The sequence below is a fragment of the Tachyglossus aculeatus genome, chromosome 14, assembly GCF_015852505.1.
Source record: "Tachyglossus aculeatus isolate mTacAcu1 chromosome 14, mTacAcu1.pri, whole genome shotgun sequence".
In the NCBI taxonomy this organism is placed as follows: domain Eukaryota; kingdom Metazoa; phylum Chordata; class Mammalia; order Monotremata; family Tachyglossidae; genus Tachyglossus; species Tachyglossus aculeatus.
This window is the reverse complement of record NC_052079.1, coordinates 18,476,733-18,502,887: the sequence shown is the minus strand read 5'-3', so window position 1 is coordinate 18,502,887 and position 26,155 is coordinate 18,476,733. Positions and strand designations below refer to the sequence as shown.

At 45.8% G+C, this 26,155-nt stretch overlaps 1 protein-coding gene across 1 annotated transcript in view; it reads right to left on the bottom strand.

Annotated features, from left to right (window-relative positions):
* Nucleotides 1–947: 947 nt before the first annotated feature.
* RAP1B (RAP1B, member of RAS oncogene family) overlaps nucleotides 948–26,155 on the bottom strand; it is a 49,499-nt gene continuing 24,291 nt past the window's right edge. The window contains exons 2-8 of the mRNA XM_038756610.1: nucleotides 19,070–19,156; nucleotides 13,650–13,718; nucleotides 12,624–12,680; nucleotides 8,774–8,914; nucleotides 7,036–7,179; nucleotides 4,508–4,623; nucleotides 948–2,277 (exon numbers count right to left, since the gene is read on the bottom strand). Coding sequence (XP_038612538.1) covers nucleotides 4,537–4,623; nucleotides 7,036–7,179; nucleotides 8,774–8,914; nucleotides 12,624–12,680; nucleotides 13,650–13,718; nucleotides 19,070–19,126 — 555 coding nt within the window. The 5' untranslated portion in view covers nucleotides 19,127–19,156 and the 3' untranslated portion in view covers nucleotides 948–2,277; nucleotides 4,508–4,536. The remainder of the gene's footprint in view (nucleotides 2,278–4,507; nucleotides 4,624–7,035; nucleotides 7,180–8,773; nucleotides 8,915–12,623; nucleotides 12,681–13,649; nucleotides 13,719–19,069; nucleotides 19,157–26,155) is intronic.

The window sequence follows — 26,155 nt, the reverse complement described above, 5'->3', positions numbered from 1 at the left end:
TCTAAGCGCTGGGGAAGTTACAAGGCGATCAGGTTGTCCCTTAGGGGGCTCACAGCCTTAATCCCCATTTTACAGATGAGGTAACTGAGGCACAGAGAAGTGCCCAAAGTCACACAGCTGACGATTGGCGGAGCCGGGATTTGAACCCATGACCTCTGACTCCAAAGCCCGGGCTCTTTCCACTGAGCCACGCTGCTTCGCTGTTCGCTTATTGAGTGCTTACTGTGTGCAGAGCACTGTACTAAGCGCTTGGGAAGTACAAGTTGGGAACGTAAATTGGGCAGAGAACACGTCCACTAATTCTGCTGCTTTGAACTCTCCCAAGCACTTAGGACGGTGCTCGGCACAGAGGAAGCATTCAATACCGTCGACTGTTGGGTAGGGACTGTCTCTAGATGTTGCCAATTTGTACTTCCCAAGCGCTTAGTACAGTGCTCTGCACATAGTAAGCGCTCAATAAACACGATTGATGATGACCGGCTGACTGAAAATCCAATCTGCGTACCCTACCAAGACACAACCCTCTTAGCACCTAAAAAGAAAGCAGTACGTGAGTCCGCTTCATTAAAATATTTTTATAACCGTAACGTCCTGGGTATAACTTAATCCTACATAAAAAAAAAACAGCATCGAAGTATTTTCACTTTCCCATTTTCAAAGAGAAGAGCTGCTGAACCATACCGAGCGGAGTTGTATAGGCGTTATTGCTTGTTTTACAAAATTATCTTGCAGGGGGGAAAAGAAATAAAAGTCCGAGGTGGCTAGGCTGATGCTGGAATCAAACCTATAAAGTCGGCCGCCTTCCCTGCCCGCCGATCCGGCAGAGTCCGAGACCGCGCACCGTGCAGGGCACGTCCGTTACTTTTTTTTTTAAAAAAAAAGTTAAACCCACGTTTATTTCCTAGCACTGTGAAAAACACTACACAAAACGTTCAAGTGGCAGGTAATTATAATGCAAGCCCTTGCATGGCAATCCAAATTTATTGAACTACTGATGCTACGTTATACAAAATTGCACCACTTTCGATTAAGGCTTTTAGTTTACATTTGGCCACCGCGAAGCAGTTTGTAACATTAGGTCGGTCAATTTAAATACTGTGGCTCCCTGCTGGATATACACACGATCTTTACACCCGAACGTTAATGCGGACGAAGCAACGGGGCATTTGGTAAATAAACCGGCAAAGGGGAAATTACTGCAAACTCGGGCCCCGTGACCAATTACATAGGATTATAAAAATCACTTCCCACATTCACATCCACAGTACTCTTCCACCATTTCACATCTCAACCAAAACGTTACACACGGGGAAACAGTCACTAACGGGTAATAGGGCTAAAACCTGTCTATTTGGTATTGCAAATACACTTACGCATGAGCAAGCGGGGGGGAAGAGGAGACGGGGGGAAGAAGGGGGCGGGAGGGGGGGGTTCACAGTGAGAATCTACAGCTGCAGAAGCCTGAAAATGATTTACAAAAAATTGTCAAATCATTAAAAAATTGTCTGAAAATATACACTTCTTGTTGTAGACCCCCACTGTACACGTAACTATAAACAGTGTTCCCTATGTAAACAAAAAAAAGGAACGTACGATAAAAGATTGAAAAGTCTGGACATTTTTTTTCTTTTTCCTTCCCAACAGATATTAAAGGCAAAGTCTTAGATCTGAGACGTTATACTGAAAGGACTATCTCATTTTAAAGACAAGATCACGGTCTCCACAGGTTTTCCAAAAATTAGAAAGGAACCCCAAAATCTAGTTAGCGGTTGTGTTAATTCAAAGCGCTTTTGTACAATACGATGGTGACTTCGTATTTCTTTAAAAAAAAAAAAAAAAAAAAATTACAAGAAGCTACAAATATCAAAGAAGCGGAGTTATCTGGAGTAGTCTATATAGGAGCTCTTTGGACTTTCTTTCATTATGCTAAAATAGTGGTGCTTTCAGGATTTCCATTACTGGACTCTCCAATAGAAAGTATGGGGCTTGTTAAGAGTTTACAGTCCGCAATTTTCATACACGTACAGCACTGGAGGAGGGATGAACAACGTCTCTTAGCAGTAATACTGGACGGAGCCTCTGGTTTCACCAGCTGCATACTCACGCTGTAAGTAAAAATCTCTGACACCGCCAAGTGAACCGAATGTGCCAACCGATGTCGTAGCTTTCATCCGTTTCTTCAAGGGTATCACCACGGGAAAGTCCATTTAAGATGTTGGTGGGCTGAATAAAGTCGGAATGCTGGCGCTGTTGGAATTGGGCAACAGTTCTTCAAACCTGGAGCCACGAAGAGGGAAACGCACATTGGGACACAACCCGAGGACTCGCGGGCGCAACCAGCTTCCCAAGTGACGCGAACGCAGGCTGACTCTTAGCTTTGGGGGCCGGGGTCCCCATACGAACCGGGGGACACTCGAGGCGCTCAGATATTAACGAGGGCCGGGTGTTTTCCACCACAGGGAACCTTGCAAGTTTTTGCTGTTCTGAAAATAGATCTAGCTAGCTCTCTTCCTCCCTTCAAGGCCCTGCTGAGAGCTCACCTCCTCCAGGAGGCCTTCCCACACTGAGCCCCTTCCTTCCTCTCCCCCTCGTCCCTCTCTCCATCCCCCTCATTCCCTTCCCCACAGCACCTGTATATATGTATGTACATATTTATTACTCTATTTATTTTACTTGTACATATCTATTCTATTTATTTTATTTCGTTAGTATGTTTGGTTTTGTTCTCTGTCTTCCCCTTTTAGACTGTGAGCCCGCTGTAGGGCAGGGACCGTCTCAATATGTTGCCAATTTGTACTTCCCAAGCGCTTAGTACAGTGCTCTGCACATAGTAAGCGCTCAATAAATACGATTGATGATGATGATCTCAGCCCGGAAGGACGACTTGGGGAGGTCGGCACGTATTTCCCGTTCACGTTAAGGACCACCGAGGACAGCCGGACACAGGATTTTTGGATCGAGACCGGGTGGGGTCCACGGGGTGGCTGCGGGCCCGAAACGACCTGACGGCATTTGAAGACGTTCTTATAATGTTGGTATTCGTTAATAATAATAATAATGGCATTTATTAAGCACTTACTATGTGCAAAGCCCCGTTCTAAGTGCTGGGGAGGTCCCAAGTTGATCGGGTTGTCCCACGGGGGGCTCACAGTCTTCATCCCCATTTTACAGATGGGGTGACAGGCCCAGAGGAGTGAAGTGACTTGCCCAAAGTCACACAGCTGACAATTGGCAGAGCCGGGATTTGAACCCAGGACCTCTGACTCCAGAGCCCGGGCTCTTTCCACTGAGCCATGCTGCTTCTCCCAGATATCACTGACAACTGTTTCCGGAAAAACCTGGCCTCTTTCTTCCAGGGAATAAATGAAAACAGAACAAAAGACTCACTCTGCCCGGCTCATAGCATCTTTCCAAAACAGCCAACCAATGGATATGGATGAATACTGTAGCGCTTACTATGTGCCAAGCACTGTTCTAAGCGCTGGGGGGATACAAGGTGATCAGGTTGTCCCACGTGGGGCTCACAGTCTTCACCCCCATTTTACAGAGGAGGTCACTGAGGCCCAGAGAAGGTAAGTGACTTGCCTAAGGTCACACAGCTAAGTGGCAGAGTCAGGATTAGAACCCACGACCTCTGGCTCTTTCCGCTGAGCCGCGCTGCTTCTCTAAGTGGATTAAAACACCGAGGGGGGGTCTCCGAACGATTCAACTCGGGGGTTCGGGCCCGCTAGCTCGCTCCGCTGCCACAGTCGACATGGAAACAGTCACCTGCGGCCGCGCTCCGAGTCTCCCGACTGGAAGCCAGGAAGGGAGGGGGTGAAAGGGTGGGAGGCTGGGGCCAACGGTTTAGTCTGTGGGGTCAAACTAAGTAGTTGTGGGGTCTCCCTGAGGAAATCCTTTAAAGCTTCCTTAGGACTGAGCCGATCCCAGCGGACCCAGCCGAGGAGATGAAAGGCCGTCGGGGACTATCGACGGAAAGCCGGAGAGAAGGCGGGAACGGACCCGGGAGGAAGAGTCGGGGGGCGGGAGTGGGGCCCGCTGAGGCCGACCCTCAACGGACAGGAGAATCAGCGCTGTGATAACGTGGGGGGCGATTTTTGGGGCCGCAAACAATTCAACCGCATAACTGGTGTCTGGAAACGGGGAGGCATTAGAAATCCATCCACGCTCTGATACTTGCCCTTAACAAAGGAAGGGTGCACACGTGAACGGCGTGCTGAAAAACAGGACGCAATCTGAAAGCTCCCAGCAAAATCAAACTGATAGTTTTTAAATGAAATTGGAGAGCAAGGGAAGAGACGCTCAGCAGTACTGAAACGAAAAGGACATTTAAGCTCGCTTGAATGTGCTCTGCTACGTCACCTGTCTTGCAGTAGTGTGATACAACTCCACTGATTTCAATCTACCTACTTTGGAACATTTCCACAGGTTAAGCACCTCCGGTAAGTACAGTTAAACTAATCACACAAATCGAGACAACGGAGACCCAAATAGTCCATGAACTCACCTGGCTCAGAGCTACAATACATCTGTACATTAAAGCAGTTGACACGACGACTTTTTACGTGCCTTCCCGGGGACAGGAGTTTTTCTGTTAATTTGCCGCACTAGATCATAAAAGATCTGTGAACATAAGTGGGATTGTTCAGTTTACACAGTTCGGTATCTATCCACAGCACTGACTCAAAAAAGAAAGCAAACGCATTAACGATTTGGGACAAGCATGAGGGTAAAGCCAGGTGTCCAAAAAATGTACTTTTATTAACGCTGCCGACATTTCTCTAATTTGAAAGCCTTACTGTGGCCGGACCAGGCCTGAGACGTCATCGGTATTTATCCAGTCAGTCGTATCGACTGAGCCCCTACTGTGTGCAAAACAGCTTATTGAGCGCTTACTAAGTGCACAGCACTGTACTAAGTGCTCTTGTAACTTAGGAAATTAGATTTCCCACCTTAGATCAATTTATAGCCTGTCTGCAAAGCTGAAATTAATCAATCGATGGCATGTTTTGAGCGCTTACTGTGTGCAGAGCACTGCACTACGCACTTGGAGGAGTACGATAAGAGTTGGTAGACACATTCCCTGCTCAAAAGGAGTCTATTAAGGGAGTCTGTAGCATTTCACACCCTTTTAATCATTCTTCCCCCTTTCCCCATTCTTTAATCATTCTGTTCTTCCCTCAGGATGCTCTCCAAGTTCGCCTCAAGTTGGGGGAGCACATAAGTGGGCAAGGTTTTAATCAATCAATCAATCAATGGTATTTACTGAGCACTTATTCTGTGAAGAGCATGTACTAAGCGCTTCAGAAAGTACAATGTAATAGAGTTGGTAGACAAGATCCCTGCCCACAAGGACCTTTTCGGGCTGCAGGGAGGACCCCGATCACCGTGAGCGTAGTAGACGGGGTTTGCTCCTACAAATCACATTTCTTTCAGCACTTCCCAAAATAATACTTGCTTTTAAACTCCTCTTCATTTCTGATTCATGCTCACCTTATGGTGCTTAGCCACTACTGCTAGAACCAGTTAGCGCTTTTCATTGGTTCCACAAAAATAGGGTGTTGAGAGACCGAGCACTAAATGAAGTTTACTAACGTATACTAAATGAAGTATAAAATATGATGCACAGTGCATCGTGAAAAGATCTCGGGTCTGGTGCTGGCTGTGCTTCTTGCCTGCTGTGGGACCTTGGGGCACGTTGCTTCTCAGTGCCTCATCATCATCAATCGTACTTATTGAGCGCTTACTGTGTGCAGAGCACTGTACTAAGCGCTTGGGAAGTACAAGTTGGCCTCAGTTTCCTCATCTGTGAAATGAACATACATCACTATACTGTGTGCTTGAGACCTAAAAGATTCACAATATAGTATGAATAAAAAACAAAATCTATGATCATAGAGCAATATAACTGTACCTACATGATTCTGAATTAGATTTTTCAAACACCTACAGAGGACTTTTTTTTAATTTTCACATCCTACTGATAAAAAGGACACTTATTCGAATAGACTCGGATATGTCTGTGCTGAAAGATCGGCTACTCTCTGTGCTAAACTGAAATGGGCTTTAATCTCTATTTCAGTCAAAATATTTCAAAGGGAGGGGAAGAGGTTAAGACAATGCAGAGTGGAACTAAAATCATCGTTCAGATTAGGGGGTATTGTTCTAGATACATATGAGGGGCCCGTCTAGCAATAGCAATAGTAGTAATGATGATGATGATAATGATAATAGCACTTAAGCATTTACTATGGGCCACACACACTGTCCTGAGATAATCACGATGGACTCAATCCCTGCCCATCTGGGGCTCCCTGGTTTATCAATCGATGATTTTTACTGAGGGCTTACTATGCACAGAGCACTGTATTACGCGCTCAAAGAATACAACGCAACGGAATTGGCGGACACGTTCCCTGCCCATTCTGAGCCTACAGTCTCGAGGGATGAGTCTAAGTAGAAAAAGGATTTAATCCACGTTTTACAGATGAGGACACTTGCGCAGAGAAGTGAAGGAACTTGCCTATAGTCACACAGCAGACAAGTGGCGGAGTTGGGATCCGAACCCACTTCCTCTGACTCCAAGGAATGGGTTCTTTTCCACTAGGCCATGTGGCTTCTCTGTGTACCTCACCGCACATCAAATTTGTTGTTCTAAGGCTCACACAGAAATAAGCTTGCATCTCTTGCTTGCTTGCTTCCCCACAGCACCTGTATGTTTGCACATATTTATTACTCTATTTATTTATTTATTTTACTTGTACATATCTACTCTATTTATTTTATTTTGCTAGTATGCTTGGTTTTGTTCTCTGTCTCCCCCTTTTAGACTGTGAGCCCACTGTTGGGTAGGGACTGTCTCTATATGTTGCAAACTTGTACTTCCCAAGCGCTTAGTACAGTGTTCTGCACACAGTAAGCGCTCAATAAATAGGATTGATGATGATCTCTCCAATGTGGTGCTCAAAACGGGCAGTGCCGTTCTGCACCGCTGCCCAGGGCAATCAAGAAGTTCACCTTCGACATTCACCTTACCTCATTAACGTTTATCTTTGATTTAGCTGAAGATTCTAAGAACGCGCAGTTGTTCCACTGTCTTGCTAGGTTCTGGCCTTGTTCCTTTCCTACAACTCTTTCATCTTCCAAGTCGCACTTATTCCCAACCAGAATCATTGGCACCTGAAAAGACATTTGGTGGTGGTGAACTCTTATGAGGAGAGGACAGATTCCAGATGGCAAATGTGTGGTCCCTGCAAATCTGAACAAGGCTTGGGCCCGGGAAAGGAGAGAGGAGCGATGGGTTGTGCGTAGGCAGGGAAGTGCATGATACCGAAAGCAATTTTGGCTACGGATTTCCCCTTAATGGGACAAAACGGAGCTTTAGGGAAATGTTTCCTCATTTCCCCCTAAGTACACATACTGGCTTTCCTAATTTCACATCTAAAGGGCTCAGAAGTCAAAATTAATTTTGCTTTTTGTGGCATTTCCCCTTGCTCCCCGCGTCTTTCTCCCCGAGTTTTATGACTAGGAAGTGCTCAGAAATGTGATGCTTCTGGTGTCGGGAACACAGCAATCTCCTGCTAATCATCCCAGGGTGTCTGGGCTCTGAGCAAAGCTATTCCATGAAGTCAAACTGGTGGGCAAGGATTAGGAGCAGATGTACAGATCACACGCAGGACTAAAGTAAATAAATGTAAAGAGTCAATTAGATTGAATTGGTGAAAGGAGGGCCTGTGAATAAAATCCATAAAATCTCCCCTGTACTCTCCGCGCCCCCCGTGACTCGCCTATCTTTCCCAGAGCTATCTCAAGAGATCTCTCAGTTCCTTGTGCCTCCATTTGAATCCCTTCGCACCTTATTAAAGCAGTTGTCCCCAAGCTTCTTCCCTCCTGGCCTGCCACCTTCAATCGCTCACTCTTCCAATGGCTCCATCCCTACTGTTTTCAAACGCACTCACCTATCTCCCGTCCTAAAAAAATAAATCCCTCCTTGATCCCACTGCACCTTCATATCTGACAAGCCCACTACTCTCTCCTCCTTAAAATCGCACCCCCTCCAAGAGGCTTTTTCTTGAGTAAACCTTCATTTTCTTCTATGTTGCCTCTGCACTTGGATCTGCGTAGATCCTTTAAGAACTTGATATTTACCTCTCCCCCGGCACTTAATATGCCACCCTAACTCAATGGCACTGTTCCCCCCCAAGCGCCTACTACAGTGCTTGGCACACGGTATGGGCTCAAAATATACAAGCGATTGACGGATTGACTGTAGTTTTGGTCCCTCTTCATTCAACCTCTCTTCTCCATGCCCTTTTCCTTTGACTTATCTAGTCTTAAAAGAGAACTCTTGTTTCCCTTTCTCTGCTTTGTCTTCTCTAACACATTTCTTTTGCTCCCCATTTTCTCTTCTCAGTAGTCCTTCTCTCCACTCCCTAGATTCATTTCTTCCTCGTCCCCCCCTCGAGGCTGTAAGCTCGTTGTGGGTAGGGAACGTATCTACCGACTGTTGTACCATACTCTCCCAAGCGCTCGGTGCAGTGCTCCGCACACAGTAAGCGCTCAATAAATGACTGGCTGGGCCCTGGCCCCTTTATTCTCCTTTATGTGGGGTACGTCAGCTTTACTGAGTAGGACTGGGGCATCCTGGAAGCCTGCTAATCTACACTTTGTGTAGCGGCGTGATGAAAACAGCCCAAAAACACTGAAAGGGGGGGCACGATCGCCGTTTCAGACATCAGGGACAGACTTGCGACGGTTTAGGAAACCAACTTACGTCGTCGGTATCTTTAACTCGGAGAATCTGTTCTCGCAGATCTTGTAAGTCGTTAAATGTGGACTGCGCTGTGATGGAATACACTAGTGCAAAGCCCTGTCCATTTTTCATGTACAAGTCTCTCATTGCTGTAAATTGCTCCTAGAGGGAGAAAAACACATTAAGGCAGGCAACATTTTAACACTCAAATAAAATGAACCAACGGTTCTAGGTGCACAGCGTAGGGAGAAGGGTAATTATAGATTATGTAATTATATATATATATATATATATATATATATAATTACAGAACAAATGCCATTATTATTATAGATCATTGGAGGCAATGTAATAATCTAAGCACCATTTTTTGAACCCAATTTCAAAGCAATAAGCAACCCAGAAGACATGTATGTCTTATTGCATAGAATTAACCAACAATATGAGGTGAAGCATCCCCCTGAGCAATGGCTGGGGGAAGGAGGAGGGGTCAGGATTGTGGTCCTTTGTGTTTGAAGAAGGCTTTACTGAAAGTATAAGTGTGGGGGCTTTCCATTCCACTACGTGCCCTTTGTTCTGCTGATGCAACTGCTGCTTGCAATACCGAGCTCACCTTCCTCTGGGTCTCCTGAGCTTCCCGAAACCCGTGCTCAAGGCGAGCAGACCTTCTCCGGATTGCCGGGACAGGCCAGTAATCCAGGGGCCACAGTCACTAACTCCCGGTCTGCATGAGCTACCTGACCACCTTCCAAATTTTGGCACTGCCCTCCTTGCTTGCAAGCGCTCTACACGGCAGCCGCTCGGATATCTGGCCATCAAGCCTTTTCCCCACATTCCCCCACGTGCTCCAAGCACTGCCGCTATCGGTGAATTGACTGTGGTCAGGGACTTTTCTGTTGTGGACGCAGCAATTGGTCTTTGAACGTGGCTGAGGGGACACTAATGAAACGGCCGTAGGTTCTAGCCTTAGCTACTCAGAAGGCTGAACCCCACAACTTTTTAAAACTTCAATCTGGGGTGTAGTTTGATGCCCTATTGTCAAGGTTGAACCCCACAACTTTTTAAAACTTCAATCTGGGGTGTAGTTTGATGCCCTGTTGTCAACACCCTATGTCATCTCTCAAGCGACAGGCTTGCCTTTCTCTGACTTTTCGGCTCGGGCACCTCTGGGGTACATCGCGCTGTAATTTGGTGTCGGTTTGAAGATTTGGGTGGCCGAAGAAAAATCCTTCTGGTAGTCTGGTGCAAAACCCGATTTTTCCAGATCTACTGCCAAGGCAGATCGCGGCCCTGATCCGGTGAAACGATACCCCACTGTCTGCACGCTGCCTTGGGAACCGGCCTTTTCACGTCCAGTCCTCGACGCTTAACCGGTTCTCGGTGACTGGACATCGATGACACCGATAAGACGGATTCCTGGCAGTTCCCCGAGTGAGCCTTCTCACTTTCCTTCTGTATGGGGATTACGACGGCGCATTTGAGGATCCGTGAGATTTCTTTACGGTCCCAAATGTTGAAGGACAACCCATGTGGGTATATACGGTCTCCTTTTGTTCCAGGGATGCCAGTGGAAGTTTCATCGTTTCACAGGCCTCTTCCAATCGATCATACTGGACCGCTTACTGTGTGCAGAGCACTGTATTAAGCACTTCTGAGGATACGAGTCTGAGTTGCTAGCTTACAGTTGGCCGGCCAGTTCCTGAATCCTTAACTGTATGTCTCACTGTAGGTTTCCTCCGTGCTACGATGATGTGAAGCGATGTGTTGTTTTGCTGCAAGAAGTTTCTATACCGGAGCCATTTTAATCGAACCAACGTTGGGGTCACCAGGCTATATCCGCCAGTCTTGGTTGTGGTCTTAGGGGTACGATTGAGACGCGGAGTGGCCAAGTGAATAGAGCACAGGCCTAGGAAGTTCTAATCCTGGCTCAGCCACTTGTCTGTGTGACCTCAGGCAAGTCACCGCACTTCTCTGGGCCTCAGCTGCCTCATCTGCGAAATGGGGATTAAGACTGTGAACCCCTTATGGGACACGGACGGTGTCCAGGCTGATTAGCTTATATCTACCCCAGTGCTTAGTACAGTGCCTGGTACATAGTAAATGCTTAAAAAAAGAAAAAAGGATCTCAGAGCCCATTCTCTACTCATCATCAATCGTACTGATTGAGCGCTTACTGTGTGCAGAGCACTGTACTAAATCACCTCACTTCCACACCTCAGTTACCTCATCTGTAAAGTGGGGATGGAGTCTGAGCCCCAGGTGGGTTAGGGAAGCAGCGCGGCTCAGCGGAAAGAGCACGGACTTTGGAGTCAGAGATCCTGGGTTCAAGTCCTGGCTCCGCCACTTGTCAGCTGTGTGCCTTTGGGCAAGTCACTTAACTTCTCTGGGTCTCAGTTACCTCATCTGTAAATGCTACTTGGAGGTGGCGTTCCCGCTTCAAAAAGAGGTCACTTTCAGTGGCTTGGTTGCAATGCGGTTACCCAACGGTTCTGCTATCAAGTGTCTAGAGTTTATTAAGCAGTGGTCAATCTAGTCCTTGGCGGTTCGCTGAGTGAGCGGCAAGCATTTGGAGCGTATTGGGCAACGGTCAATCCCACCCTCGGCGGTTCGTGCGGCTGTGGTCCTCTGAATGAGTAGCACGCACTTAGAGTGCGGTAGGCAATGGTCAAACCAGCCTGTAGGACATCAGGTGGCTGTAGTCATCTGACTGAGCTGCAAGTTTGACTTTCGGATGATAGGACTAACGAGCTGGCCCTGCTTAGAGCTTGAACTCATTCACGATATCATCTCCTGGCGTGGGAGGCAGAAGGCCGAATCAAACTTTAGCCCTCTCACTAAGCAGTAAGACCAACGCTATTTAGCTTCCCAAGCCCATACGGTCTGACTTTGCTCCCGGCACATTTTGGCATCGCTTTCCTGCTCCGAGTCGAAACACCCCACGCCGCTCAGCTTCTGAGACTGGGATGCTGCTCTAAGTTATCCAAACTGCCACTGGAGTGGGGTCACGCACTCTGATAACGGGAGCAAAGCACTTCTGCTTTAGGAGCAGGTACAGGGGCACCAATTCGTCGGTTGTTCAGTCTCGGGGCCTTCCGAATATCCCCGTGAACGGGGCCATTCCGAAGAGGGAAGCCTTTCGACACGGAGAATGGGTCCAGAAGGATTTCCCTTGCAAATATGCCCGGGACTCTGGAGAGAATGCCAAGGGAAGATATGAGGATGAGCTTTCTCCCCTCAAACATCCCCCACGCCTGCAGAATTTATAAGACCCTCTCAAATATCAGTTCTCTGGATTCTTCTGGTGCCCGAGAGCCCACCACATAACATTGGACCCCTTCTTCTTGCTTCCATCTGCCCTTCAAAGGCATCCCTTAAGATGTGAGGAATTATCTGCAGCACGGGAATGCTGGAACCTTTCCGGCCCTTTTCCGGCCTAGCAAGCTCTAGAAGGCACATTCATTTTAGGGTGTTTAAATTTTGGAGGATTTCTAAGTGACCAAACTCACTGTATACATGATTCAATTCTGATTCATGTTTACAGGGTGCTCCAAAATAGCAATCTGTTCCTTTACTCCAGCCCAGATTTCCTGATCCTGCATCAAGTCCCAACGGAGTGTAAAGTGAGAGGCAGATGATTAATATCCAAGAGCAGATACCCAAGAAACGTTCCTTTAATGTGAAAGACTATAATATAAACCATCCCCAACCGCAAACCAAATTAATTTAGTAAGCTGTAGGTAAGTTTTCTCAAAAATGCGGGCTTCAAAAAGTCTGAACTGTTTTAACAGGTGTCTAGAAAACGCTTATGGAAATGTTTCGCCGGATCAGTATAACTGCAAGTTAAAGATGGATACAGGGTCATTTCACATACCGTTCCTGCCGTGTCCAAAATCTCAAGCATGCACTGTTGAGCATCTACTTCCACTTGCTGAGGGAGGTGGGGGAAAAAAAGGAGACAAAATTATAAAAAGACCAGCTCACTTTCTATACCAGCAAGTTTCTTAAAAACAGCCACTTTGGCTCTCATTGTAAGTTCATCCATCGAAAGGAAGCCCCCTAAGGACAACAACCGGGCTTTCTCTTTTAGTTTTGACAGTTCTTTGAGGGAAAGAAATCAAAAAACAACAATCCACATGGCTTCCTAGCATGTGGCATCTCTTCCGGGGACTTTTCAATTTCCCACACCACACACATTTTTCTCTGTTCTCTGCTTGAATTTGTACCTGTCCGGGCATATTTTTCAGACAGGTCATCCCACGGTTGAAATACGGAAGAAATCGTGCTGTTCTGTGGACTGAGACGAAGAGCTGGGAGGGCGTCTCTCCCACCCCCATATTTCCCTAGATGCTGCACTGAGGTCTGCTAAGGGAGAAGAGGGACCCACATTGTTGGGACACTGACACGTCTGAGATCTCGACACCCTAACTACCCAAAAGAAGAAATCTGGGGTAAATTTGCCCAGCTCTTCTACCTGGGACCTGCTTCAAATCGATCCATCAATCAATCGTACTTGTTGAGCGCTTACTGTGTGCAGAGCACTGTACTAAGCGCTTGGGAAGTACAGGTTGGCAACATATAGAGACAGTCCCTACCCAACAGTGGGCTCAGAGTCTAAAAGGGGGAGACAGAGAACAAAATCAAACATACTAACCAAAACTAATTTGGCTGACTTTGAGGCAATTGTAGCCCATTACGTATTTTGTTCCTGTAATTCCCATAAATTAACTATGCCACATCCACTTTGCACACCAAACCAATGTTAAATATCAAGATAAAATCTAAACCACGTTGACAGTGAAAAATATTTTGGGGAAAAGTCTTGTTCTATCCGCCAGCCTGAAATGCAACTGATAAATCATCATCTTCATCAATCGTATTTATTGAGCGCTTACTATACCTTCCTATAGGAGTCTTCTATCGTAGGATCATATTTTTCAACAAATATTCCTTGGACAAACTGCACAGTCTGCAAAACAAACACAAATGGGCCACACTCGCATTTTCCGATACGTCTAGAGGCACACGAACAGGTTGGAACAACTGGCACCCTTGGTTTTGTGGGAGAGTCACTAACTCTTGTCAGCATTTGCATTTAAATTCAAACCTTTGCTGCCAAATAGCATTAATCTGGGAACGGTAGATTTGGGTTAGGCCTTTTCTTCCAAGGTTTGTGCTTTTCTTTAAGTTATGAATTCCACTTTTAGTGATATCAGAGTGCTTTATGGTATTTAAATGGCCACATGCTGAGGTACTAAATTCCTTTGTTCACTCAATCCTATTTACTGAGCGCTTACTGGGTGCAGCACTGTACCAAGTGCTTTGGAGAGTACAATACAATGATAATAATAATAATAATGGAATTCATTCATTCATTCAATCGTATTTATTGAGCGCTTACTGTGTGCAGAGCACTGTACTAAGCACTTGGGAAGTACAAGTTGGCAACATATAGAGATGGTCCCTACCCAACAGCGGGCTCACAGTCTAGAAGAGGGAGACAGACAATGAAACAATACATATTAACAAAATAAAATAAATAGAATAAATATGTACAAATAAAATAGAGTAATATCTGTAGTATTTCCCCTGAAAACAAGGGTGCCTTGTGGCATGCACTTTCCCATAACTTTTAATCAATCAGTGGTATTATTAAGCGCTTACTATGTGCAAAGCACTGTTCTAAGCCCTGGGGAGATCAGGTTGCCCCACGTGGGGCTCACAGTCTTAATCCCCATTTTACAGATGAGGTAACTGATAAATGGACACACTCCCTGTCCGCAGCGGGCTTGCAGTCTAGAGGTTGGGAGACATTAATGTAAAGAAATTACAGATGTGTGCTTTATTACACAGGGGGAAGGAACAAAGGGAGAAAGTCAGGGTGATGGAGAAGGGAGTGGGAGAAGAGTAAAGGGGGCTTAGTCACGGAAGGCTTCTTGGAGGAGATGCGCCTTCAATAAGACTTGGAAGTGGGGGAGAGTAATTGCATGTCCGATTTGAGGAGCGAGGAAGTTCCAGACCACAGGCAGGACGAAGGCGAAGGGTCGGCAGCAAGATAGACAAGATCGAGGCACAGTGAGAAGGTTAGCGTTACAGGAACAAAGTGTACGGGCTGGGTTGTAGTAGGAGAGTAGCAAGGTGACTTATGAGGGGCCAAGGGGATGGAGTGTTTTAAAGCCAATGGTGAGGAATTTAGGTATGATGCGGAGGTGGATGGGCAAAAACTGGAGTTTTCTGAGGAGTGAGAAATCGGGTCCTGAATATTTTTAAAGAAAAATGATCCAGACAGCAGAGTGACGCACGGACTGGAGTAGGGAGAGGGCTGGGAGGTCAGCAAAGAAGCTGATGTGGTAATTCGGGCGGGATAGGATGAGTGATTGTATTAACTTGGTAGCGGTTTGGATGGAGAGGAAAGGGCGGATTTTAGCGACGTTGTGAAGGTGGGACTGACAGGATTTAGTGATGGATTGAATATGGGGGTTGAATGAGAGGAGTCAAGGATAACGCCACGGTTAATGGCTTGGGAGACAGGAAGGACTGATTCATTCATTCAGTCGTATTTATTAAGCACTCGCTGTGTACAGGGCACTGTACTAAGAGCTTGGAAAGCACAATACAGCAATAAAGAGAGACACAACAGGCTTACAGTCTAGAGGGGAAGGAGAAGGATGGTGGTGCCATCTACAGTAATGGGAAAGTCAGGGGGAGGACAGGGTTTGGGTGGGAAGATGAGGAGTTCTGTTCCGAACATGTTTAGCTTGTGGTGACGGGAGGACATCCAAGTAGGGATGTCTTGAGGGCAAGAGGAAATGCGAGACTGCAGAGAGGGAGAGAGAGCAGGGCTGGAGATGGAGATTTGGGCATCGTCTGCATGCAGGTGGTAGTTGAAGCCATGGGAGCGGATGAGTTCTCCAAGGGAGTGGGTGGAGATGGAGAATAGAAGGGGACCCAGAACTGAACCCTGAAGGACCCCCACAGTTAGGGGGTGGGAGACAGAAGAGGAGCCCGGGAAGGACACTGAGAATGAACGGCCAAAGAGATAAGAGGAGAACCAGGAGAGGACAGTGTCAGTGGAGCCACGGTTGGATGTTCCCAGGAGAAGGGGGAGGTCGACAGTGTCGAAGGCAGCTGAGAGGTGGAGGAGGATTAGGATGGAGTAGAGGCCTTTGGATGTGGCAAGGAGGAAAACACTGTGGACGTCTGAGAGGGGGGTTTCTGTGGAGTGAAGGGAACGGAAGCCAGATTGGGTGGGGTGGGTCAAGGAGAGAACTGGAGGAGAGGAGTTTGAAACAGCGGGTGTAGACAACTTGCTCGAGGAGTCTGGAGAGAAATGGTAGGAGGGAGATGGGCCGATAACAGGAGGGAGCCATGGAGTCAAGGGCAGGGTTTTTTGAGCTAGGGGAGATAAGGGCTTGTTTGAAAGCCGTGGGGAAGAAGCTATTGGACAGCAAAGAGTTGAACATGGCTGTTAGAGAGGGAAGAAGGATGGGGGCAAGAGTTTTGATAAGATGCGAAGGAATGGGGTCAGATGCGCAGGTGGAGGGGGTGGATTTTGAGTGGAAGCAGGAGATCTCCTCTAGAGATACTGCTGGGAGGGATAGGAAAGTTGGATTTGAGATACCAAATCCACTGCAACTCTGAGGCACAGTTTGCTATCCATGCTGAGGCCAATTAAATTGGTTCTATGGAAAAAATTAGCTTTATCATTTTACATGACTATTAGCAACGCTCCAGAACTCTATCTAAAACTGCAACATTAACCACAGAGGCTTGTATTTTGTGGTACTTTTAAAAAACGTAATCAACCTCTAGACTGTAAGCTCGCTGTGGGCAGGGAATGTGCCTAATATATTGTTGTGTTGTACTCTCCCATGCCCTTAGTGAAGTCCCCTCGCACACAGTAAGTGCTTAACAAATGCAACTGATTGACTGAAAAAAAATTCCAAGTCAGTAAGACCAAGACTCTGATTCTCAACAGAAGGTTTCATCATTCCTGCGCAAAGTCTCCCCCTTATATTCGTTCCCAGATCCCTCCGAATACATTCAAGGATGTCCTTTCCATCTAAAAATGCTTGATGCCTCTATCAGAGGCGAAATCAAGTAGTCGACATGGAAGCGTCTCGTGGGCAGGGAACGGGCCTACCAACTCGGTGTACTCTTCCAAACGCTGAGCACGGTGCTCTGCACGTAGTAAACATACAATAAAGAGCGCTGATTGATACCAATTTTTTGTACATGTGATTTTTTAAAAATCAAATTCCCCCCTTCCTAGTTATCCCATCCCCAAATACTTCGGTTTTAATGCCATCTTTGAAAATTAAGGTGATGGTGGCTTAAAGAGGGAGGAAAGGGCAAACAGGTGGTGAAGTCTTCGGAGGAATGTTGATACTGTGCTGTAAATTGACTTATCAGAACATTTTATCTACAAAATACAAAACACTATACACAACATTCAAATCCCAGTATTTTCCTAGAGTCTTCCTTCCTCATTAAGGTGAGTCCCTGGATCATTTCAAAAATTCCCTTGTTTGACTGCATCAAGTTGAAATTTTTTTTTTAAGCAGGGACTAAGTTTTGAAACATTCTCACATCACCTCCTCCTGCCTTATGTATGTAGTTCTCTTCAGGAGCAGCAACTTTTATTTGTTTTCGCCATTTCTTTGGAAACCCGGAGTTTTAGCTGCACCTTATTTAACTTGGGTATTCACGAGTAAACTTTGGATCTAATTAGAGGGGGAAGGCAGCTTCTTACATTTTCCCATCCTTGGGAAGCAGCATGGCCTAATGGAAAGAGCCCGGGCCTGGGAGTTGAAGGACCTGGGATCTAATCCCGGCTCTGCCACTTACTGCTGTGTGACCTCGGGCAGGTCACTTCACTTCTCTGGGCCTCAGTTACCCCACCTGCAAAATGGGGATTTGACTACCTGTTCTCCCTTCCACAGACTGTGAGCCCCACGCGAGACCTCATTATCTTGCATTTACCACAGTGCTTGGCATATAGTGAGCACTTAAATGCCACTTAAATTCCTAATGGAGCAGTCCGACTACCTAGGCTTACTTTTTTTTGCTCTTGCTGGATTCTGGAGCGTGGAGACGAGCACCCGGGAACCAGGGATGACATGCACTACCGATATATTTGTTGCCTATCAATTGTTTGTGCTCTTTAATGGAATGTTGGCCTCTTATCAAAGTATAAAAAAGATGGCACAAAGGGATCAGAGATGAAACTGACTTAAAGGACTGACTATACTTGCTTAATCAAAATCCCATTTAAGAAACCACATTTTTAAAAAAATGGCATGTTAAACGCTATGTGCCAGGCACCGCAGTAAGCACTGGAGTAGATGCAAGGTAATAATAATAATAATAATGATGATGATGGCATTTATTAAGCATTTACTAGGTGCAAAGCACTGTTCTAAGCGCTGGGGAGGTTACAAGGTGATCAGGTTGTCCCACGGGAGGCTCACAGTTTTAATCCCCATTTTACAGATGAGGGAACTGAGGCACAGAGAAGTGAAGTGACTCACCTAAAGTCACACAGCTGACACTTGGTGGAGCCGGGGCTTGAACCCGTGACCTCCGACTCCAAAGCCCGGGCTCTTTCCACTGAGCCACGCTGCTTCTCTGTTTCGCCACAGTCCCTGTCCCACATGGGGCTCAGTCTTAATCCCCATTTTACAGATGAGGTAACTGAGGCCCAGAGGAGTCGAGTGACTTGCCTAAGGTCACACAGCAGACAGGTGGTAGACTTGAGGATTAGAACCCAAGTCCTTCTGACTCCAAGGGCCATGCTTTAACCACTAGGCCTCGCTGCTTCTCATTTCGAACAGAATAAAGTAGCGCGTGGTTCCCCGCAAAAATTCATAACATTCCAGTTCACTTATGTGGAGAGATAGAGAAGCAGCGTGGCTCAGCGGAAAGAGCCCGGGCTTTGGAGTCAAAGGTCATGGGTTCAAATCCCAGCTCCGCCAACTGTCGGCTGCGTGACTTTGGGCAAGTCACTTACCTGCTCTGTGCCTCAGTTACCTCATCTGGAAAATGGGGATTAAGACTGTGAGCCTCACGTGGGACCCCCTGATCACCTTGTATCCTCCCCAGCGCTTAGAACAGTGCTTTGCACATAGTAAGCGCTTAACAAATGCCATCACCATCATCATCAAGTAACAGCATCAATATAAACCTAATATAAGATTTAAAATGCACTGAAATGTACAGCCAGATGCTGATTTACACTCAGTAATCTCCGCCTACACCTCAGAAGGAGCAAATCCTGCATGTCGGTGACTTTGTTCGAGATAAAGAAGGGAGACCACTTACCAGGGCTGACTTCCCAACGCCTCCTGAGCCAAGAACAACTAGCTTGTATTCACGCATGGTGCAGGCCTGTAGTCAACGCCCCAGTACCTAAACATCCGAAAGAGAGCCAACGTAAATACAATATTTACACAATCCCCGTACGGCAATAAGTAGGCACGTTGAAAACGATTTACTTCTGTGATTTGGAATTTCCAAAGTTTTAAGCAACTCGATGAATAACTTGGTACGGTTGTCCAGCCCAACTTGTTGAATCAAATGCAGTTCAGGATCACCTTTATTTTCAGGGTCGTTAACAGGGTGTCACCCTGTAATTTGGATTTCATTTCAGTTGATCGACTGTATTTACTGAGCGCTTTGTGCACTGCACTAAGCGGTTGGGAGGGTATAATACAGCAGAATTAGCAGAGACGTTCCCTGACCATAACGAGCTCAGTCTACAGAGGGAGACCGATATTAATCTTCATTTCTAGATGGTATCTTTTAAGACAGGGAAATTTTAAATGATGACTACAATGGTGTTCATTTAAAGTTTCTACAAACAGGGTTATTTCTCATGCTAGTGGAATTTGAGAGCTGAAATTTGGCTCTCTGTTCATTTATCTGCTATGAAACGGTATACAGCACCTGTATATATGTATATATGTTTGTACATATTTTTTACTCTATTTATTTATTTATTTTATTTGTACATATCTATTCTATTTATTTTATTTTGTTAGTATGTTTGGTTTTGTTCTCTGTCTCCCCCTTTTAGACTGTGAGCCCGCTGTTGGGTAGGGACTGTCTCTATATGTTGCCAATTTGTACTTCCCAAGCGCTTAGTACAGTGCTCTGCACATAGTAAGTGCTCAATAAATACGATTGATGATGATGATTTATCTGCTACGAAACGGTATCGCCGTCCAAGGCCTAGGTTTCCTACCACCATTTTACTACTATGCAAATCAGTACCATGAGATACTTAATGATCATTAATGCTCTTCAATGATAATCCAAGAATTTTACTGCAAGTGGAACCCGCTGCTGGGTGTTAACCACCCATCTTGGCAACCCGCCACGGAATATCTTCAGGGGAAATTTAATCAGGAGGCCAATGGAAAAACGCACCAGAAAAACTGCCACCACAAAGAAATGAAACCAACAAGTAGGACGCGACGCATCGGCCGTTTTAGTAAACCGTATACACGTTTGGAGTGGCAGCAATATCCTCTGCTAGCTGAAGCAATACCATGATATTTTTAGACTGTGAGCCCACTGTTGGGTAGGGACTGTCTCTAGATGTTGCCAATTTGTACTTCCCAAGCGCTTAGTACAGTGCTCTGCACATAGTAAGCGCTCAATAAATACGATTGATGATGATGATGATGATGATATTTTCCAGAGGGAAAATTCAGTGAACGAACGATAGCGCGGGCCCACGGCCTCTTCTAAAGAAAGACGCATCATGATGGTAAAGGGAAGGGTGAGTCCCGGTCTCCAAATCTAGTAATGAGCGATCTCAATCCTTGTCAAGTGTGGATAAGTAGTCACTGAGGACTGACCAGTGGCCCTTATCTGCAGCATTTTCTGGTCTGGGGGCCTGGGAAAAGAGTCCATATCTCATCCATCTCCCTGGTGAGCTCCTTGTGGGCAGGGGTGATGTCAACCAACGCTATTGTGTTGAATTAATCATAATAATAATGATGGTACTTGTTAAGCGCTTACTATGTGCGAAGCCAATTCCCCCCAAGCCCTTAGTACAGTGCTCTCCACCCAGTAAGGGCTCAGAAAATACCACTGGATGATTTGTGTATTTTCCCTCTGCTCCCCCGCCCAATGCTTAACACAGGGTAGGCGCTTACTAAATACTCTTACTATTAAACCTCCACAATCAATGGAGGGAAGTCACAAAAACTGCAAGCAGGTCTTGAGTGGCCCCTCCTCGAGGCCCGCTTGTTGACCACTCTAGAGATGTCTAGATTCAATCGTATTTACTGAGCGCTTACTGTGTGCAGAGCACTGTACTAAGCGCTTGGGAAGCACAAGTTGGCAACATCTAGAGACGGTCCCTACCCAAAAGCGGGCTCACAGCCTAGGAGGGGGAATCTATAATCTGAAGACCGTGTCAACATGAAAGATAACACAACATGGAGAAGAAAAACACAAATACTGTAATAGGAGGAGGAGGAAATTAGGGTGGGAAGGAGCATTTCCAAGGCAAAGTGGATGGGCCAAAAATTCCATAGCAAGGGGATTTGCCAAAATAAGCAGTGAAGAAGTAATAATAATAATAATAATGGTATTTGTTAAGTGCTTACTATGTGCCAGGCACTGTACTAAGCGCTGGGGTAGATACAAGTTGGTCAGGTTGGGCACCACCCTTGTCCACATAGGTCCCACATTCTTAATCCCCATGTTACAGGTGAGGTAACTAAGGCGCAGAAAGGTTATGTGACTTGCCCAAGGTCACACGGCAGACAAGGATTAGAACCCAGGTCCTTCTGACTCCCAAGTCCGATCATGTGAATGTCTCAATTTTTTGGAAAATAGTAATATAGGTGTTGAAACAACCATTTTTTCTTTTTTAGTGTGTTGACATAATACTAACAAGTCCAGGAAAATCACCACTGGAGTGGCAATAAAAACATGAACTATCAAAGCCCATTTAGCATGCTGTTCAAATCCCCCAGTTACTATCTTTTTGGATCAAGTTAAATCGCTTCAGTTTTGAAAGAGGCATACTTGAAGTATTAATTAAATAACCGTCACTTCACTTCTCTGTGCCTCAGTTTGCTCATCTGTAAAATGGGGATTAAGACTGTGAACCCCACATAGGACAACCTGATCACCCTGTATCCCCCCAGCACTTAGAACAGTGCTTTGCACATACTATCATTATTATAACTGTCAATAGAGTCAGCAATTTGTAGCACACAAAAAACTAGCCACGGGCATTTTTTGATCCTGCAATTATATCAATACATCATTAATAACTGTGAGATGCTTACTATGTGCCAAGAACGGTACTAAGCACGGAGGTAGACACAAGATAATCAGGTTGGACACAGTTCCTATCCTGAGTGGGCCTAACAGCTTAAGTATGAGGCAGAACAGGTATTTTATTCCCATTCTGCCGATGGAGGCAGAGAGAAGTTAAGTGACAAATACCGGGATTAGAACCCAGGTCCTCTGACTCCCGGGCTCTTGCTCTTTAGGCTGGGCTGCTTCTCCAAGTTTGATTCAGGAATCTCAATTTCATTCATGACATTCGCCATCTGTGCCCGATGTGCCGAACTAGTATGGCTGCAGCTGCTCAGTGGATTTCCAATCATCATCATCAACTGTATTTATTGAGCGCTTCCTATGTGCAGAGCACTGTACTAAGCGCTTGGGAAGTACAAACTGGCAACATATAGAGACAGTCCCTACCCAACAGTGGGCTCACAGTCTAAAAGGGGGAGACGGAGAACAAAACCAAACATACTAACAAAATACAATAAATAGAATAGACATGTACATCATCATCATCAATCATATTTATTGAGCGCTTCCTATGTGCAGAGCAGTGTACCAAGCGCTTGGGAAGTACAAATTGGCAACATATAGAGACAGTCCCTACCCAACAGTGGGCTCACAGTCTAAAAGGGGGAGACGGAGAACAAAACCAAACATACTGACAAAATAAAATAAATAGAATAGAGATGTACAAATAAAATAGATAAATAAATAGAGTAATAAATATGTACAAACATATATACAGGTGCTGTGGGGAAGGGAAGGAGGTAAGATGGAAAATCATAAATACACCAAATCCTCATATTGCCTAACCTTAGCAGACAAACTTGCTAAGATTTGCCCGAATAAGTCATATCCTACTTATTTTATTTTGTTGGTATGTTTGGTTCTGTTCTCTGTCTCCCCCTTTTAGACTGTGAGCCCACTGTTGGGTAGGGACTGTCTCTATGTGATGCCAATTTGTACTTCCCAAGCGCTTAGTACAGTGCTCTGCACATAGTAAGCGCTCAATAAATACGATTGATTGATTGATTGATTGATCAAGCCCAATTTACAAAGGCAGATTTGGGGAAAAGGCAGCAGCAGGAAAGAGAGAATCAGTCAGGGCCTTAAAGCTTTAATGTGAACCAGCTTTGGCCAGAATCAAGCTGTCTTCTCATTCAGCCTCAGGTGATAAGAGGACAATGAAATCTTGGAAAAAAAAAAGTGGAAAACAATTTGCATTTAAAAGGAATGCTAATTTGTCCATTTGCTAAACCCCCCGGTTTAACTCCTGGCCTACAGCCAAATCTTCTCTAGTGTCAGGAAGCTGGGGAGACCAGCGCCTGCCCTTGGCTGGAGTCCTGGGAATTAGCGTCAGTGTGTTTCCCAGCAGTTCGGGATTAAAACCATTCTGGAAGGAGAGGGAGGAGGAAACGAGGAATGGGTGGGAGAAATCTGCGGAAGGAGTCCACGCAGGCAGGCCAACAGAAATCGGAGAAGTTAAAGTGACACGACCAACTTGCCTCCTCTCACAATACATTTAAGAACTGGGCCTGAATCGGTCCAAAATTAAAACAGAAATGATGAAATAGACCTCTACAACCCAATCCACTCCATTAACCCAGTGACTTAGAAATATTTCCCTCGGATTGGGAGCCCCGGGCGGGACAGGGACTGTGTCCAACCTAATTAACCTGCATCTACACGTACCATTAAAAAAGAGACACTGCGTTTTCTGAGAATTAATTGCCTATGTAAAGTTTTCAGGGAAAAAAGGGGAAATGCACATATGGGAAGATTTCTGTAAACAGAGGAAACATGCAAGTCTCTGGCAGCATTGTTGGGGAGGTTTATGGGGGTGTGGGCTTGGTCTACACTGGATGAACCCCACGATGTAATTAAAATAGCCCCTAAAGTCAATCAATCAATCGTATTTATTGAGCGCTTACTGTGTGCAGAGCACTGTACTAAGCGCTTGGGAAGTACAAGTTGGCAACATATAGAGACAGTCCCTACCCAACAGTGGGCTGTCTAAAAGGGGGCTGGGCTATAAAATCCTACAAGAAACCCCTACAACGAGGCTGACCTGCAGTCACTTCTTTAAATGTCAAAGATGAACCAGATTTTAGGACTTTCAATTTACAGAAAACACTCAGCACTGTTGGGGAGGTTTATGAGGGTGTGGGCTTGGTCTACACTGGATGAACCCCACGATGTAATTAAAATAGCCCCTACAGAGTCCTGGGCTATAAAATCTTACAAGAAACCCCAACAACTAGACTGACCTGCAGTCACTTCTTTAAATGTCAAAGATGAACCAGATTTTAGGACCTTCAATTTACAGAAAACACTCAGCACTGTTGGGGAGGTTTATGGGGGTGTGGGCTTGGTCTACACTGGATGAGCCCCACGATCTAATTAAAATAGCCCCTACAGAGTCCTGGGCTATAAAATCTTACAAGAAACCGCAACAACTAGACTGACCTGCAGTCACTTCGTTACATGTCAAAGATGAACCAGATTTTAGGACTTTCAATTTACAGAAAACACTCAGTTTTGAGGAGAAAAAATAGGACTCGGAAGACAGAAGTAGGTGAAGTGCCTTGGAAGAAAGTGGATAAATTTGGGGGGCGGGGGGGAGGGGGAACAACCAAAACCCATCTACTGTCCCTTTGGGTTCAAGTCTAACCCATTTTCTCTTCCGCCCATAGTGGAAATGTAGACCAGTCACACTAATGACATCTGCACAACATCCCTTTATGTACTTTAAGACAATGCCTCTCTGTTTCTCTTTTCCAGGCCAAGCAGCCCCACTTCTTCTACTTTCCTCAAAGTTCCTTATTTTCTTTTTTAACTCCTTACTATCCACTTTAAGCCCTTTTCATCAGCTCTCTCCATTTTCCATATCTGCTCTCTTCACCAACTACTCCTTTATGCTCCTCTTAGCTACACCCCACCCGCCTCTTCTATCCCTAATTCCATGCTCCTACTGTCATCCAACCTCAAATCCACCGGTCGGGCGATCAGTCGCATTTATTGAGCATTAACTGCGTGCAGAGCGCCGTACTGATCGCCTGGGACGGTACAACATGTGAGCCCATTAGGTAGGGTCTCTATTTGTTGCCGAACTGTACCTTCCAAGCACTTAGTACAGTGCTCTGCACATGGTAAGCATTCAATAAATACTACTGAATGAATGAACAATACAAGAGACACATTAGACTGTGAGCCCACTGCTGGGTAGGGACTGTCTCTATATGTTACCAACTTGTACTTCCCAAGCGCTTAGTACAGTGCTCTGCACACAGTAAGCGCTCAATAAATACGACTGATGATGATGATTCCCTGCTCACAACAAGTTTCCAGTCCAGATCTCGGTCCTCCCCACCTCCTGCTACAAGTCTTCAACTAATTAACAGCATCGCACACCGCACAAATCCATCAGCCTCTTTAGTCTTAGCTCCCTTACTGTTTGGGTATTAGAATGAACATTCAACTTACTCATTCTGACTGCACTGCTTCATGATCATTAAGATGATAATCGTCTTAATGCCTGTTTCCCCCATTAGAGGGAAAGCTCCTTGTGGGAAGGGATGTCCTTTCCTAAGAGAATTCATCCGTGTTCAACGCATACCACCCTGTTTAATCCAATCTTAATCGCGCTTGCTGCTCTTCCATGATTGCTCTCAGGACACCCGAACCGGGTTAAAATTCTCCACTGAAGGCCTGAGGAGCCTTGGCAGGAAGCCATTAAAATTCACTTCATTAATGATCTGGAACAGTAGGCCATTCCCACATCTTCCGGGGCCTCTCTAGACTACAATCTAACAACCGCTTCCCTCCATGGACACCAACCCTTTACTGTCAGGGTGGTTTCAGCCTGCTTCTCGGATCTCCGAGCCTCTGTCGGAACTGGGAAACAGCCTCCCGATGAGCCCCACTCACGCTCAGGGTTTGTGGCTCAATCCATCCCACCTACACACGGGTGGGCTCCCCCCACGTTTAGGTATATTGACATCTTGCTCTTCCCTATTAGCTTGGGAATGGTTTGGTTTCGGGTTTTTTTTTCCAGAACCGACCGAAACGTTTCGAACAACGCTATGTTCTCCA